Here is a 17,580-nt window from a genome sequence, read left to right on the forward strand (position 1 = left end):
GGTTACTGTGTTGCGCTCGTTCGGGTTGACCTCATGCTTTGGCTCTTATAATAGGTTATTTCCCATACATGTGGTAAAAGGATTTATGAACCGCCCAGGCGCGATTTGCAACGCGGGAAATACTTGCAAAAATAGGAGCACACATTGTATCCACATTGACAGTGTGAACACAATTTTTGTAAATTCATGAATTTTTGTGCCATATTTTTTATAAGGAATTGTGGCACGGTTTTCTACGTCTTTGGAAATGAATCCTATTTTCACTCCTGATTGAATAGCTGAATTTTGTGGGACACTTTCGGTCTTATAGCTGCCGAACCCAACTTTTTGCTAAAGTTAGGTTACTTGATAGCAAAGCTGGGTAAATATCTATTTCTTTAGATGGCAAGTGATTCCTGAGCATTGTGATACAATTTGAGATTTGATCAGCTTTTGACACATTCGTCTTTCATCTCAACGATGGCCGAGAACAAGCATCCTCAAGTTATTTTTTGCAACGACTCTCCAAAGAGGGTCCTGGTGTCTGTGATCAAAACCACCCCGATCAAGCCCAGGAAGAACGAATCTCTGATAGCGACCAGCCCTGGATTCAGCGACTTCATGGTGTACCCGTGGAAGTGGGGAGAGAACGCCCATAATGTGAGCCTGAGCCCGGGCTCCGTAAACGGGGCTGCCTCCCCTACCGGGACCAACACTGCCAGCGAGGCGGACATGGGTGCCTCCCCTGACCAGATGAAGGTAGGATAATTTTGAGGTTGTTTTTCATGTTGTTTAGCCTAATAGTATTGTGTTGTGTTGAAGTTTAAATCCTATCCGGTAGGCTTCTTTAGACCGTGCATGAATTATGTGTCTGATATGACGCCGTAATAACTGAAACATTCGCATTTATTTGCATGTAACTCTCAATTATTTGTTGTGTTAAATAGTCTTGCAATGAATAATGAGATTATCGGTTACATTGCTTCAACTTTAGAATCTTAGTGATCATGTTACATTCAGAGGATTCCTAGGTCACTGGCCAGCTAAAAGTTAACTTTACACTACATCATTGAATGATGCAATCTAGTGGCAATCTGAATAGCTGTTCAAGTTTTTTAAAGAGTCCTTATCTTTGAGTGCTTGCAACAAAAATAAGTGTTTTGAGTGAAACTGAAGCTCTGAAAAGTGTATTTAAAAAAACGCCCGCGCTCACTGTGTGACATGATGGATTTTAAACCCCAGGCAGCTGTCATACGTGACGTAGCGTCGCCCGCCAAAAATGTTTCCGGATGTGCTTGGAATAAATTAATACCTGCACCTTGCGGCACCATTAATTGAACAAAATATAATGTAGCAATTATTTGATATAGGACTGGACAAGAATTGAACAGTCACATGTCACCATGCATTAGAATGAATTCTAAGCAGTTGTAAGCCTACCTACATTCACTATTCAGAATGTAAATAAAGCTGCATTTATTAATATAACTGTAGGTAACTTTGTTTCCACTTGGTTTTCAGGACAGTAAAGAGGACGCTATTCGGCGTGGCCGCCCGCGTGCTGACACTGTCCGTGAGTTGATTAACGAGGGGGAGAGTTCCTCCAGCCGCATCCGCTGTAACATCTGCAACCGTGTGTTTCCTAGAGAGAAATCCCTACAGGCCCACAAGAGAACACACACAGGTGAGAAAAGTCTCTACGGGCCCACAAGAGAACACACACAGGTGAGAAAAGTCTCTACGGGCCCACAAGAGAACACACACAGGTGAGAAAAGTCTCTACGGGCCCACAAGAGAACACACACGTGAAAGCAGAGCACAGATGGCCCTGACACATTGACACCCAAACTACCAGGACACTATGCAGTTCCCTGTGTTACAACACCAACACACTGCTCACTTTTATAGGCATCTGCTAGAAAAATAGAACAATTACAAACAAATAACTCTCCCTGTGTTCTCTCCCAGGGGAGAGGCCTTACCCTTGTGACTATCCTGACTGTGGCAAGGCTTTTGTCCAGAGTGGCCAGCTAAAGACTCACCAGCGCCTTCACACCGGAGAGAAGCCCTTTGTCTGCTCTGAGAAAGGTGAGCACACAACTAGACCTTCCATTTTGAGATTAATACCATAAGGCCCTTCATTTATTTATTGATCCTTTATTTAACTAGGCAAGTCAGTTAAGAACAAATTGTTATTTACAATAACGGCCTGCTTTACAATGACCGTCTACCAAATATAGGTGGTACCTTTAGACCTTTCTCATAGGAGGGGTGCAGAATCCACCATATAGAAAAGAATGACACTAACTCTGATATCATTGTTCTCTCCCAAGCCTGCGGGAGTCGCTTTACCCACGCTAACCGGCACTGCCCAAAGCATCCATATGCCCGTTTGAAGAGAGAAGACCCCAAGGAGGGACCAAACAAGGCCCAGTCTGTAGACAACAAGGCTGTGGCAGAGTGGCTGGCAAAGTGAGTGGCTCTGGAGGGAGGTGGATAGGCAGATCAGATGGATAGTAAAACAAGTAAAGCAATTGAGGGATCTTACCTTATTCTGCACACCCCAATTCTCACCATATCCCCCTTTGACTCTCTGTGTTGTGGCAGGTACTGGCAGACCCGTGAGCAGCGTGCCCCTGTGCCCACCAAGGGGAAACCCCAGGGCAAGGGCGGGGTGGAGGACCAGGAGCAACAGGACCCCCGGGAGTTTCTCCAATCAGATGAGGAGGAAGAGGAGGAGCCAATGGAGGAAGAGAAGTGCAACGGGGGTGGGGCTGCCAAACGGAGTCTCCAAGAGCAACGGGAGCGTCTCCATGGTGCCCTGGCGCTCATTGAGCTGGCTAACAACCTGTCTGCCTGAAACCCTACCCATATCCCAGTGTTGAAACCCTCCCCAGTCACTCCCCTTCTGCCTCCCTGCACAATGTGTTCTGGGTAGAAGTTGTCTGTAGGGAAACATCTAGGATAAGCTTACCCTCCCCAAATACTTAACCATTAATGGGGGGAAATTCTAAGCGGAACTTAGATCAGTATCTGGGGTTCTTCTCCATGTGCAGTGTGGGGCAGGCACAAGCTAAAAGCACCTTATCCAGCTTCCAATTGTATCCTTATTAGGCTGCTAAGATTGTAGATCACAGGTGGCTGGTGGCACCTTAGTTGGGGAGGACGGGTTCATAATAATGGCTGGAATGCAATAAATGGAACATTCCATTCTCTACATTCCAGCCATTATTATGAGCCTCCCCTCACCAGCCTCCTGTGTTGTAGATGTCAATATATGAAGAACGTTTCACTTTCCTCTGCCTTCTAAAGACTGGAGGAGATGACCTTTTAATGTTTAGTTTGTTTTGTTTGCACTTTGGTGGTAACGAGTTATTTGTTATGTCTTTTACTTTTGTCGATAAAGTATATTGTGTGAGTATGTTTATATAATGGAAGTCTATGTAGATTTAGCTCAGATGGATGGAGTGATACAGGGTGCGGTCAGTCATAGGACAGTTTAGGTGTATCTAAATACTGGAAAGTGGATTCCTCTCCTGATTCTCTGATCTGGACTGTGGCACGATAGGTGAAAATGCAATGTGGTGGAAGCCTATCAGGGGATTTCGCTTCCACCTGTCTAGTTCTTTCAGATCAGTGCAGGTGAAGGAGAGTAGATGAGGGGAGGAAGTCACTGTAGAGACTATTGAGATGCAACCCATTGCAAGCCTAATCTACAGTAGTGGCTAGCCACAAGCTTTCACAAAAATTCAAGCTCCAACCCCTTCACCTATTAAATGTATCACACCCAGAACTGTAGCTATAACCCTGGAGGGACAACTCTTGTCCTGGAGAGCCGCAGAGTGAGCAGCCGCAGCTCCATATCAGCCCTTAACAAACCTGATCTAGATGATCATCTTATCACGGAGATTTAGACCACAGTTAGTTGGGTCAGGTGTGTTAGAGCTGGGCTGGAACAAAAGCCTGCCCATGCTATGGCTGTGCAGGCCTGGCGTTGGCCTTCTCCACTCTAACCAAATGACATGGCCAGACATACGGAAGAGGAGTATTTAAAGTCATTAGTGTCGCCACCTTTTATATTAAAAGATGCTGGCTGATTGTAGATACGGACTTGTAGCCCCATTGGTGGTGTATGTACAAGTCTTCTCTATAATCAACATTTCATAGGTATTTATTTCATCATGTTTTTTTGTCCTTTTTGTTAACTATCTGCTATCACAAGCTGTCTCCGAGTACTGACATATAGTTCCATTGAAGAATATATTGATCATCGCCTCCCTAAAATGATTTAGTATCTATCGACGTCAACTTCTAGCCGTTAGAATTGTATCTGCTACTAAGTTTTGCATTTATGGATTAAGCTTGCAATGTAACATGTTTCCACCTATTAGACCAGTCTAGAGAAATGGGACATGTTTCTACCTATTAGACCAGTCTAGAGAAATGGGACACGTTAGACCAGTCTAGAGAAATGGGACATGTTAGACCAGTCTAGAGAAATGGGACATGTTTCCACCTATTAGACCAGTCTAGAGAAATGGGACATGTTAGACCAGTCTGGGAAAATGGGACATGTTAGACCAGTCTAGAGAAATGGGACATGTTTCTACCTATTAGACCAGTCTAGAGAAATGGGACATGTTTCTACCTATTAGACCAGTCTAGAGAAATGGGACATGTTTCTACCTATTAGACCAGTCTAGAGAAATGGGACATGTTTCTACCTATTAGACCAGTCTAGAGAAATGGGACATGTTAGACCAGTCTAGAGAAATGGGACATGTTTCTACATAAAGGAGGGTGTAATGAATACTTGGCGTTGGCAATGTTTTATTATTTGTTAGCAACACTACATCTCTTAACATTGTGTAAATTGCCAATTGTTTTTATATATATGTTTTTGTTGTTTTCATTAGGTTTGTGCTTCCTGCAACACCCAGATGCTTTGTTGGCCATATGTGATTAAGTGTTGTATCCCACTGGGCACATACTGGTTGAATCTACGTTGTTTCCAAGGCATAAAAAAAACGATGTTATGACATTGAATCAACGTGCAAAACTGATTAGATTTAGGGAATATTTGTCTATTTCACCCAGCTTTTAACCAAAACAACATGGTTCAAATGTTTGTTGATATTACGTTTCTTGACAACTCAATCGAATATAAATCTAAACTAAACTCAGCAACAACAAAAAACGTCCTCTCACTGTCAACTGCGTTTATTTTCAGCAAACTTAACATGTGCAAATATTTCTATGAACAGAACAACATCCACAGACATGTGACTAACAGAAATGGAATAATGTGTCACTGAACAAAGGGCGGGGGGAATCAAAATCTAACATATCAGTCAGTATCTCCCCCTTGTGGACTGCATCATATTTGCCAGGTCTTGCTGTGAGATGTTACCCCACCCTTCCGGTGATGTCTGGTGAGAACCTACCTTACAACAGGCCTACAAGCCCTCAGTCCAGCCTCTCTCAGCCTATAGCGGACAGTCTGAGCACTGATGGAGGGAGTGTGCGTTCCTGGTGTAACTCGGGCAGTTGTTGCCATCCTGTATCTGTCCCGCAGGTGTGATGTTCAGATGTACCGATCCTGTGCAGGTGTTTTACACGTGGTCTTCCACTGCGAGGACGATCATCTGTCCAGCCTGTCTCCCTGTAGTGCCCTAATGTACAGACATTGAAATGTATTGCCCTGGCCACATCTGTAGTCCGCATGCCTCCTTGCAGCATGCCTAAGGCACGTTCACGCAGATGAGCAGGGACCCAGGGCATCTTTCCTTTTGTGTTTTTCAGGGTCAGTTGGAAGGCCTTTTTACTGTCCCAAGTTTTCATAACTGTGACCTTAATTGCCTACTGTCTGTAAGCTGTTAGTGTCTTAACGAACGTTCCACAGGTGCATGTTCATTAATTGTTTATGGTTCATTGAACAAGCATGGGAAACAGTGTTTAAACCCTTTACAATGAAGATCTGTGAAGTTGTTTGGATCTTTACAAATTATCTTTGAAAGACGGGTTCCTGAAAAGAGGACATTTCTTTTTTTTGCTGAGTTTAGATGTTGAATTGACATCTGTGTCCAGTGGGATGACATGTCCAATATATCTTTTTGATAGAGCACAGGCTAAACTGGAACTTAGTTAATAATCAAAACAACCCAAGTGTAGTGTATATATCTTGATGTATTTTGAACACTTTGTTGATTATTTGGTTAAAAAGTTAAGTTTTGGCAGTTAATATATTCCACAACTTGTTTGTTTGAAAAAGAGAAAACAAATCTCCTGCACACAATCTACAGTACAAGTGCTTTGAAGTTGATGTTTAAATGATGATGAAATTCACTCTCCCTCACACCATGTTAACAGACCATAGCATTGTGCGTTTTAGGCTTTAATATGAAATGTTCTGACTTGCTTTGTAGAGATGACATTGTTGATGTTTAAAACAGTTTCTCTTTATAGGCAGTCCACACTGTTGGTACTTGTTGGTCTTCAATAAACACCATCAATGATCATGATCCAGGAGACGGGTTCATTCCTTCTAGTTTATTGCTGTGCTAATGGTTGGTAAGAGCTTCATCATCACTACACTGCAGTTTAGTTGTCCTTGAACATACAGCTCAATACACTATAGTATGTTTCTCAGTACACACATTGGTTTCACGGGTTGCTTAGTAACCACTAGTGGCCATTGCTATTTACACATGTACTAGTATGTATGTATGTATGTATGTATGTATGTATGTATGTATGTATGTATGTATGTATGTATGTATGTATGTATGTATGTATGTATGTATGTATGTATGTATGTATGTATGTATGTATGTATGTATGTATGTATGTATGTATGTATGTATGTATGTATGTATGTATAGTATAACACCACTTGTCTTGACAACACAATTAAAATTCCAGGTTTCAACTTGCAACACAAATAAACATTGTCAAGTATGATCATAATTTTTCATAAAGTTACATTAAAACATAAAATGTAAGAACGTCTGCTACAATATGGAGCCGTTAAAGGGTTGTGCTTACAGTACAGAAAATAAACTATGGCATCATGACCAGTTGTATCGCAGGTGTATTCACTTACAAATTGTGTTCACGCAGAGCTCCCTTCAAAAAGAGGCCTTGGTCTCAATGGGACCCTGATCAAATAAAAGGTGAAATAAAGATAACTTATTTTACAAGGAGTCTGTCTGTGGAATCTTCCATAATGGGAATCTTCAGCTGATCCTGTTTTTTCTGGATTCTGCTTCCATTGCATTGGGATGGTTTGCTGCTGCTGTGGAACGTCAGGTAGGAATACACAAGTCCCCCTGATATACTGACGAGAAGAGAGAACTACAGAGTTGGACATTGGCAAAAACAGAATAGAAATGGTATAGCAACAGGTTTCTTTTGCTAATGTGTGAATAAAACATTCATCTATTCTTACCAAATATTCAAGCCCAGGAAGTTTGTCCATGAAAAGAGGTAATCTCCACCTAAAAACATACCGATGTAGGCCACAGCAACATTCTGAGGAAAACAATTGATACACTATATAGTTGACTTGACATGATATTCATGGGTATGTGGACTCATGAGATGGAAATGATCAGAATACGATTCCCCACAGACATTCGCATCAGGGTTGCATTTGAAAACACGTCTTTCCCCTTTTGTGCTCACTGACCCTGCTGTGTCAATATAACCCTAAATGTTAGGAACAAACATATTGATCCGCATGTTACTGGTCCAGTTGTTCTTACCTTAATTGCTCCCACCACTGTGGTGGTGAGTGCTGAGTTGTAGTGGCTACACAGCACTATTGAATACATCAGCACAAACCTGAAACAGAGAGAAGCACAAGATCTTCTTATTAAGAAGGCCATCACCACCCTCTACTGGGGGTATATTTAATGTTCTGATATGTCCTGAGAATTGTTAGAGGAAGTTGTCGGCAACAATGGAGCCCAGTGGGACCACGCCAAGTCTAAGATGGGGCGTGTCTCAGTGTTCTGCTCTGCCTCTGGTTGGTAAGGAAGTATATCCTCATTCAGTCTACACTTCATTGCTCTTACAATTTTGAACATAAACATACTATACTGCCTAGTTTAGGTGGAACAATGCCTCTTTAACAGCCATAGAGAAAGGGATATGCTGGCAGTTTCTCTTTCAGTAATGTGTACACTCACCCCATGATGCAGGACATAAGGAAGCAAGAAACAAAGGGGGTGTTCAACCAGTGTTCATATGTAATGGCCTGTCAACACAAAACCACACACACAGGCAAGGTCAAACAGACAGGGATTAGCTGATCCTAGATCTGGGCCTAAAAATCAACGTATATCTGGAGAAAAAGGGAAATGCATTTACCTTGTGTAAATCCCCAGTGAAAGCACTAGCCAAAAGAGTTGGAATGAAAATGATGAATGCATTGTAAAATAAGATCCCATATTTTCCAAGACCCTTTAAAAAAAATTTTGAAAATACAATTTTACGTGAGTCAGTATTACACAAAACAGTTAGCTATTCAACTTCTCAACTATAAGAGGAGAGTGTTGCTGGAGCTTAAAGGTAAAATGATCAACCATGGTAGGCATACTGCACTGTTTACTTTACCAGTGTGCATCCTAACAAATTAATCAACATCACTTAACCTGGCCACAATTAGGTCATTATCATGCAAATTCAGACCCTACACAATGCAACCAATAGAGCTCAGGTCAGCAATACCTCACCTCCTCACCTTTCCTCACATGGCTGGAACGTAAACATACATGATGTCTGGATTCATCCAAGCTGCCTTAGAAATATGTATGCAGTCTCCTGTGTCTGTTAAATAATATCTTCATCTGAAAACTGGAAGTATCTACCTGTAAAGAGAATCTAGTATCAGGTGCTTGGTATTTTCAAAGTATCCAGAACCATTCTGGGATTTTATTAGAAAAAATCAAATAAAACAAGTTTACGTGCTCAAATCAAGGTGTTATCTCTTATTATTATAGTGTGGCAAGAATGTGTCCTACCTCAGTTCCCAGTTTCTTCTTGGTGTACACACCACTGGCAGCAGTGAAGACATCATTAAGCAGAATGAATGTGTAGCCCTCGGCATCAAAGGCCAAGTCAGAGCTATAGGAGAAAATAAAGGGAACATTTTATTCATAATGGTAATGAAGACTTCCTTCAAAGTATCTTCAATGTTTTCAGAAGTAATATCAAGCAGAGAAGAGTATCTCATTCAACAGGAATTTGTTAACAGTGTGAACATTTGAGTTGCAACTTACCTTGCTGCCACCAATGCTCCAAAAACGATGGCCAAAACACTGTAGATCAGACGACTAGGGATTTGTTTTCTGGAGAGGATATTGAAATTCACATGTTAATACTATAAGGCTGAACTGAACTGTAAATTAGCAGTTGATGACAATAAAATATACAGATGTGAAAAAAATGGCCACAAACTTCAATATCCTTGCTTCCATGATCATTGTCATCAATATGGTGAACTTCCTTAAGACTGTGAACATGGGTAAACTGTAAAGGATTACATTGATCAATCACATTTGTCTGCTTTTTTATAAATGCATTTGTCAGAGTGCTTGGCAACACTGGTCTAAGTCCCTATGAGTGGTGTTTAAGTTGTACATAGTGTAATTGAGAGGATATCTGAAACTAATGCATTAAGTTTCACTCTTGAATTTAGACTCCATTGTACCTTAACTTCTTTGTACCCGCCAGTCCTGTTATGTGGTTTCCAACATACAGCAGAGGTAGAGGGAAGATCTGTATAGAAATCATTAATTTAATGAATGAATTCAAGATGTTATATTGATGGCAAACTGCAAAAATACATCTTGGAACATCTGACTATTTTTGAGACTTATTGTGGTTCACCTTTTGTTGTATGCATCTGTGACAGACAGGCATAGGATTGAAACAAGAATAGAACACACTTCACTTAATAAAAACACTTACTTTGATGAAAATGCTTCTGTCAAAGTCTTGAAAGTGAACTGTTTGGTTAATTTTAGCAGCATAGAGAATGATGATTGTAGTGGCCATCTGGAAAAAGGGGGAAATCAAGAGGGGGTTCGATATTTATGAGAAGATGGCAATTTTGCGTTACTGACATTGAATCAGATATTTTTTACATCAACAATTTGGTTTGTTGGTTATGATGATATGAAGGTAATCTGAGGGTATATCTGTTGTGCAACTTCTACCTCGAGAATCCTGAATTGAGGTATATTACCTGTCCAATTCCTAGAAACATGTACGAGGGAAATCTAAGAGAGAGAAAAGAGATGTTATTGGTCAATAAAGAAGACGTTTTAATAAACTGTAACAACCCCATAACAACTGTCTGCCTGTTGGAGCTTCAAGTTCAGTGTTGCCTGGGGAAGTAGGTATACTCTAATTTTGCTCAAATATTCCAAACGGCCAACCCAGCGAAGGAACGGCACCCTATGTGAAGAAAAATTATATGACAAATTGTGACATACACTCTTAATAACCTAAAAAGATCAGATACCTTTGCTTCCATATTGGTCTTGGTAGGCTAATAGTAGGCATATTATTGAAACAGATAAATGGAGATAAATGGAGACTCAACTGAGACAGAAATTCACAGGTTTCAAATTTCCACCATTCTTTTCAGGTTATTTTCCCAATCGGTCACACTTTTTAAATTAGAACAAGAACAAAATTGGATGTTCTAAGTCCACAACAATCCTTAGATCACATCAGCAGACCACTTTTGAGGTCAAGGAAAAATCTAAGAGTTGTAGGTTTGAGTGAAGTTACCTTTTAATTCTAGCACTGCTCGTTTGGTTACTGGTGTTTGTAGCACACATGATACGGAGCTAAACAAATGCCCACTGGATTGGTGAAAATAATCATAGAATTCTGCCAGATAGCCACAGGCTACTTTGTAGCTATGCTGAACAAAAATATAAAACGCAACATGTAAAGTGTTGGTCCCATGTTTCATGGGGTGGGAAATAATTTATGGAAACTTTCAACAGGAATCTGTTGCAAAAACGTTGTAAAATAACAATTCTGCCAACAAACAACGCATACGAAAGTTGTATAACGGCAGAATAAGATACCGGATAGGGGGCGGGCTATTTCATTACGTTTTTCACTCCCATCGTTTATTCTGAAAAATGTCTGTCCGCACTCTGGTAGCCTATGGACAAACATTAAGAATAAGCTACGTGGTGAGTTGATACCTACGTTGTGTACGTTGTTTGTTGGCAACGTTGTACTTTATGAAGTTTTTGTTACAGATTCCTGTTGGAACGTGACACAAATTATACCCACCCTATTTTATGAGCGGAAATAAAAGATCCTGGAAATTTTCCATACGCACATAAAGCTTATTTCTCTCAAATTTTGGCAACAACTATGTTTACATCCCTGTTAGTGAGCATTTCTCCTTTACAATCCATCCACCTGACAGGTGTGGCATAACAAGAAGCTGATTAAACAGCATGATCATCACACAGGTGCACCTTGTTCTGGGGACAATAAAAGGACACTAAAATGGGACAATGCCACAGATGTCTCAAGTTGAGGAAGCATGCAATTGGCATGCTGACTGCAGGAATGTCCACCAGAGCTGTTGCCAAAGAATTGAATGTTCTACAACATCCTCCAACATCGTTTTAGAGAACTTGTGTAGAGACCACGTGTAACCACACCAGCCCAGGACCTGCATATCCTGCTGGAGACTGAGACCAGCCACCCAGACAGCTGATGAAACAGTTTGTACAATCAAAGAATTTCTGCACAAACTATCAAATCTAATTTTATTTGTCACATACACATGGTTAGCAGATGTTAATGCGAGTGTAGCAAAATGCTTGTGCTTCTAGTTCTGACAATGCAGTAATAACCCATGAGTAATCTAACCTAACAATTCCACAACTATTACCTTATACAAACAAGTGTAAAGGGATAAAGAATATGTACATATAGAAATATGAATGAGCGATGGTACAGAACGGCATAGGCAAGATGCAGTAGATGGTATCGAGTACAGTATATACATATGAGATGAGTAATGTAGGGTATGTAAACATTATATGAAGTGGCACTGTTTAAAGTGGCTAGTGATACATTTTTTAAAACATTTTTCCAATATTAAAGTGGCTGGAGTTGAGTCAGTATGATGGCAGCAGCCACTCAATGTTAGTGGTGGCTGTTTAACAGGCCTTGAGATAGAAGCTGTTTTTCAGTCTCTCTGTCCCTGCGTTGATGCACCTGTACTGACCTCGCCTTCTGGATGATAGCGTGGCGAACAGGCAGTGTCTCGGGTTGTTGTTGTCCTTGATGTTCTTTATGGCCTTCCTGTGACATCAGGTGGAGTAGGTGTCCTGGAGGGCAGGTCATTTGCCCCCGGTGATGCATTGTGCAGACCTCACTACCCTATGGAGAGCCTTACGGTTGTGGGCGGAGCAGTTGCCGTACCAGGTGGTGATACAGCCCGACAGGATGCTCTCGATTGTGCATCTGTAAAAGTTTGTGAGTGCTTTTAGTGACAAGCCAAATTTCTTCAGCCTCCTGAGGTTGAAGAGGCGCTGCTGCGCCTTTTTCACCACGCTGTCTGTGTGGGTGGACCAATTCAGTTTGTCCGTGATGTGTACGCCGAGGAACTTCAAAATTACTACCCTCTCCACTACAGTCCCGTCGATGTGGATAGGGGGGTGCGCCCTCTGCTGAAGTCCACGATCATCTCCTTTGTTTTGTTGACATTGAGTGAGAGGTTATTTTCCTGACACCACACTCCGAGGGCCCTCACCTCCTCCCTGTAGGCTGTCTCGTTGTTGATGGTAATCAAGCCTACCACTATAGTGTCATCTACAAACTTGATGATTGAGTTGGAGGCATGCATGGCCACGCAGTCGTGGGTGAACAGGGAGTACAGGAGAGGGCTCAGAACACACCCTTGTGGGGCCCCAGTGTTGAGGATCAGCGGGGTGGAGATGTTGTTACCTACCCTCACCACCTTGGGGCAGCCTGTCAGGAAGTCCAGTACCCAGTTGGGCAGGGCGGGCTCGAGACTGCTTGATGACGAGTTTGGAGGGTACTATGGTGTTAAATGCTGAGCTGTAGTACAGCATTCTCACATAGGTATTCCTCTTGTCCAGATGGGTTAGGACAGTGCGATTGTGTTGTCTGTGGACCTATTGGGGCGGTAAGCAAATTGTAGTGGGTCTAGGGTGTCAGGTAGGGTGCAGGTGATATGGTCCTTGACTAGTCTCTCAAAATACTTCATGATGACGGACGTGAGTGCTACGGGGCAGGAGTCGTTTAGCTCAGTTACTTTATCTTTCTTGGGAACAGGAACAATGGTGGCCCTCTTGAAGCATGTGGGAACAGCAGATTGGGATAAGGATTGATTGAATATGTCCGTAAACACACCAGCCAGCTGGTCTGCACATGATCTGAGGACGCGGCTGGGGATGCCTTCTGGGCCTGCAGCCTTGCGAGGGTTAACACTTTTAAATATTTTACTCACGTCGGCTGCAGTGAAGGAGAGTCTACAGGTTTTGGTAGTGGGCCGTGTCAGTGGCGCTGTATTGTCCTCAAAGCGAGCAAAGAAGTTGTTTAGTCTGTCTGGGAGCAAGACATCCTGGTCTGCGACGGGGCTGGTTTTCATTTTGTAATCCGTGATTGACTGTAGATCCTGCCACATACCTCGTGTCTGAGCCGTTGAATTGCGACTCTACTTTGTCTCTATACTGACGCTTAGCTTGTTAGATTGCCTTGCGGAGGAAATAGCTACACTGTTTGTATTCGGTCATGTTTCCGGTCACCTTACCCTGGTTAAAAGGAGTGGTTTGCTCTTTCAGTTTCACGCGAATGCTGCCATCAATCCACGGTTTCTGGTTTGGGAATGTTTTAATAGTTGCTGTGGGTACGACATCACCAATGCACTTGCTAATAAACTCGCTCACCAAATCAGCGTATTTGTCAATGTTGTTGTTTGACGCAATGCGGAACATATCCCAATCCACGTGATTGAAGCAATCTTGAAGCGTGGAATCAGATTGGTCAGACCAGCGTTGAAGAGACTGGAGCGCGGGAGCTTCCTGTTAAAGTCTGTGTCTATAGGCTAGGAGCAACAAAATGGAGTCGTGGTCAGCTTTTCCGAAAGGAGGGCAGGGGGAGGGCCTTATATGCATCGCGGAAGTTAGAATAACAATGTTCCAGGGTTTTACCAGCCCTGGTAGCACAATCGATATGCTGATAGAATTTAGGGAGTCTTGTTTTCAGATTAGCCTTGTTAAAATCCTAGCTACAATTAATGCAGCCTCAGGATATGTGGTTTCCAGTTTACATAGTCAAATAAAGTTTGTTCAGGGCCATCGATACATCTGTTTGGGGGAAATATATGCGGCTTTGATTATAATCAAAGAGAATTCTCTTGGTAGATAATGCGGTCGACATTTGATTATGAGGAATTCTAAGTCAGGTGAACAGAAGGACTTGAGTTCCTGTATGTTGTTATGATAACACCACGTCTTGTTAATCATAAGGCATATACCCCCGCCCCTCTTCTTACCAGAAAGATGTTTGTTTCTGTTGGCGCGATGCCGGAAGAAACCAGCTGGCTGTACCGACTCCAATAGCGTGTCTCGAGTGAGCCATGTTTCCGTGAAGAAAATAAAGTTGCAGTCTCTTATGTTTCTCTGGAATGCTACCCTTGCTCGGATTTCATCAACCTTGTTGTCAAGAGACTGGACATTGGCAAGTAGTATCCTCGGGAGCGGTGCGCGATAGGCCTGTCTCAGGGAAGCTGTATGCTCGTTGTTCTCCCCAGGGTATTGCCCTGACTGCAGTTCGGCATTGTAACCAACTTCAGTGGGTAAATGCTCACCTTCGATAGCCACTGGCATGCTGGAGAAGTGTGCTCTTCACGGATGAATCCTGGTTTCAACTGTGCCGGGCAGATGGTAAACGTGGTGTGGGTGAGCGGTTTTCTGATGTCAACGTTGTGAATACAGTGCCCCATGGTGGCGATAGGGTTATGGTATGGGCAGGCATAAGCTACAGAAAACGGACACAATGAATTGTATCTATGGCAATTTGAATACACAGAGATACTGTGATGAGATCCTGAGGCCCATTGTTGTACCATTCATCCGCTGCCATCACCTCATGTTTCAGCATGATAATACACAGCCTCATGTCACAAGATTCTGTACACAATTCCTGGAAGCTGAAAATGTCCCAGTTCTTCCATGGCCTGCATAATCACGAGACATGTCACCCATTGAGAACGTCTTGGATGCTCTGGATCGACGTGTACGACAGTGTGTTCCAGTTCCTGCCAATATCTAGCAAATTCGCACAGCTATTAAATAGGAGTGGGACAACATTCCACAGGCCACAATCAACAGCCTGATCAACTCTATGTGAAGGAGATGTGCAATCAACAGCCTGACCAACTCCATGTGAAGGAGATGTGCAATCAACAGCCTAATCAACTCCATGTGAAGGAGATGTGCAATCGACAGCCTAATCAACTCCATGTGAAGGAGATGTGCAATCGACAGCCTAATCAACTCCATGTGAAGGAGATGTGCAATCGACAGCCTAATCAACTCCATGTGAAGGAGATGTGCAATCGACAGCCTAATCAACTCCATGTGAAGGAGATGTGCAATCGACAGCCTAATCAACTCCATGTGAAGGAGATGTGCAATCGACAGCCTAATCAACTCCATGTGAAGGAGATGTGCAATCAACAGCCTAATCAACTCCATGTGAAGGAGATGTGCAATCGACAGCCTAATCAACTCCATGTGAAGGAGATGTGCAATCGACAGCCTGATCAACTCCATGTGAAGGAGATGTGCAATCGACAGCCTAATCAACTCCATGTGAAGGAGATGTTCAATCCACAGCCTGATCAACTCCATGTGAAGGAGATGTGCAATCGACAGCCTGATCAACTCCATGTGAAGGAGATGTGCAATCGACAGCCTGATCAACTCCATGTGAAGGAGATGTGCAATCGACAGCCTAATCAACTCCATGTGAAGGAGATGTGCAATCGACAGCCTGATCAACTCCATGTGAAGGAGATGTGCAATCGACAGCCTGATCAACTCCATGTGAAGGAGATGTGCAATCAACAGCCTGATCAACTCCATGTGAAGATGTGTAATCAACAGCCTGATCAATGTTTCGCTGCATGAGGCTAATGGTCAAATCAGAAACGTTCTAATTTTCTGATCCGACACTACCTTTTTTAAAGGTATCTGTGACCAACAGATGTATATCTGTATTCCCAGTCATGTGAAATCTATAGATTAGGGCCTAATACCAACCCATGATAGCTGTTGTTTCTTTAGATCACCCCTCTTTCTAAATTTCTAAGGGATATTTCCATCTCTGTCCACTAAAGCGCTGGTATGTATTTTGGAACATTTGCTCGTAGGCCTACCGATGTGTGCACACTGGCACAATTAAAATGTTAAGAAATCATCGTTTATCAACAATTTAAGATAAACATTATGATCTGTTCCTTCAGCCTTATTAATTGATACGGTGTATACCTCCACTACACTTCTTTGATACGCATGGTGAGGATTAAGACGTGGAGTATAGGCAATGGCCACAGAAAAAGTGGATATACGGCGTATATCCAACCACTGCACCGCACCAGCTGCTATGCTCATGCCGCGTTAAAAACCCATGGGAACTCGGAAATATCGGAGTTCCCACTACATGCGTTCAGGACCACTGGGAACTAGGAAAGAAAAAAGATTTGAACGGTCATCCAACTCGAAATGCCAAGTCGGGAACTCGGGCCTCTTTCTGGAGTTACGACCTTCCCGACCTAAAGATCACTTACGTCATGATTTACCCTCGATTGTTTTCGAGTTCCCAGTTGTCTTGAAAGCACCACTTGCAAAGGATTTCTAGCGAGTGACCTCTGCACAGTAAGTACTGCAGTGACGAAACGATCTTACCTGTAGTTTGTGAGAATCGTTTTGTTAACAACAATGATCAAGAATGAACTGACGGCGTAGAACGCAGCAGAGAGAAACTTCAACAACCCGGAATGTTCGGCTTCTGGCAAGTTAGCTGAGGTAGACATTACTTCAAGAATAGTTGTAATCGTCAACATATGAAATGATCTCCGCTGCTTTCACTTTGGCTTTGTCACGATCGTGTGGAGGAAGTGTTTATTAGACTGGGCGGGGATTGTTCAAACAGGCAGCGATTCTTTTTCGTATTTGTTTTATTTTTTGTCACATACACCGTATAGTTGCTGTGAAAAAGTGTTAAGGAAATGTGTACAATTGCATAATTCTGGAAGATTATAAGCAATAGGCCTATCTGTACTTTTACTTTTTGCATAGAAGGGAGGAGAAATACATATAGTACCAAATAGACGTAATGTCATTTTGCTGAATCATATGGACCGCTGCATGATTATTCACAATTCATTTCCAGTGATGGTCAACTTCTAGGCTATAATATAGACCTAATCTTTTGTTTGTAGAATGACATGTCATTTGAATTTCTCCTGTAAATCGCTCAGCTAAATGACCAAAAGGTAAGTCCATTAGAGGATGCCATTGTGGA

The 17,580-nt window shown here is 42.4% G+C and overlaps 2 protein-coding genes across 2 annotated transcripts; one reads left to right on the forward strand and one right to left on the reverse strand.

Moving 5' to 3' along the window:
• Positions 1-85: 85 nt before the first annotated feature.
• Positions 86-4,302, forward strand: LOC124036559 (zinc finger protein 367-like). Its single transcript, XM_046351277.1, has 5 exons — positions 86-738; positions 1,501-1,663; positions 1,948-2,067; positions 2,313-2,451; positions 2,587-4,302. The coding sequence occupies exons 1-5, from the start codon at positions 460-462 to the stop codon at positions 2,837-2,839; spliced, it is 954 nt and encodes a 317-aa protein (XP_046207233.1). The 5' UTR covers positions 86-459; the 3' UTR covers positions 2,840-4,302.
• Positions 4,303-5,687: 1,385 nt separating this feature from the next.
• slc35d2 (solute carrier family 35 member D2) lies at positions 5,688-17,162 on the reverse strand. Its single transcript, XM_046351278.1, has 12 exons — positions 16,962-17,162; positions 10,229-10,262; positions 9,952-10,038; positions 9,692-9,759; positions 9,439-9,510; positions 9,261-9,329; positions 9,003-9,105; positions 8,350-8,442; positions 8,169-8,236; positions 7,743-7,821; positions 7,427-7,509; positions 5,688-7,315 (listed from the first exon to the last, which is right to left on the reverse strand). Exons 1-12 carry the CDS (start codon positions 17,117-17,119, stop codon positions 7,168-7,170), a joined length of 1,062 nt encoding a protein of 353 aa, XP_046207234.1. The 5' UTR covers positions 17,120-17,162; the 3' UTR covers positions 5,688-7,167.
• Positions 17,163-17,580: the final 418 nt, after the last annotated feature.

This window comes from Oncorhynchus gorbuscha, linkage group LG05 (genome assembly GCF_021184085.1).
Source record: "Oncorhynchus gorbuscha isolate QuinsamMale2020 ecotype Even-year linkage group LG05, OgorEven_v1.0, whole genome shotgun sequence".
NCBI lineage: Eukaryota > Metazoa > Chordata > Actinopteri > Salmoniformes > Salmonidae > Oncorhynchus > Oncorhynchus gorbuscha.

Coding starts and splice junctions, on each gene's coding strand:
- LOC124036559 (XM_046351277.1), top strand. CDS start 460: ATGGCCGAGAACAAGCATCCTCAAGTTATTTTTTGCAACGACTCTCCA. Junction 739..1,500: donor CCTCCCCTGACCAGATGAAG/GTAGGATAATTT, acceptor CTTGGTTTTCAG/GACAGTAAAGAGGACGCTAT. Junction 2,068..2,312: donor CTTTGTCTGCTCTGAGAAAG/GTGAGCACACAA, acceptor TTCTCTCCCAAG/CCTGCGGGAGTCGCTTTACC.
- slc35d2 (XM_046351278.1), bottom strand. CDS start 17,119: ATGTTGACGATTACAACTATTCTTGAAGTAATGTCTACCTCAGCTAAC. Junction 9,106..9,260: donor GGAGCATTGGTGGCAGCAAG/GTAAGTTGCAAC, acceptor TTTCTCCTATAG/CTCTGACTTGGCCTTTGATG. Junction 8,237..8,349: donor TCACTGGGGATTTACACAAG/GTAAATGCATTT, acceptor TTGTGTTGACAG/GCCATTACATATGAACACTG.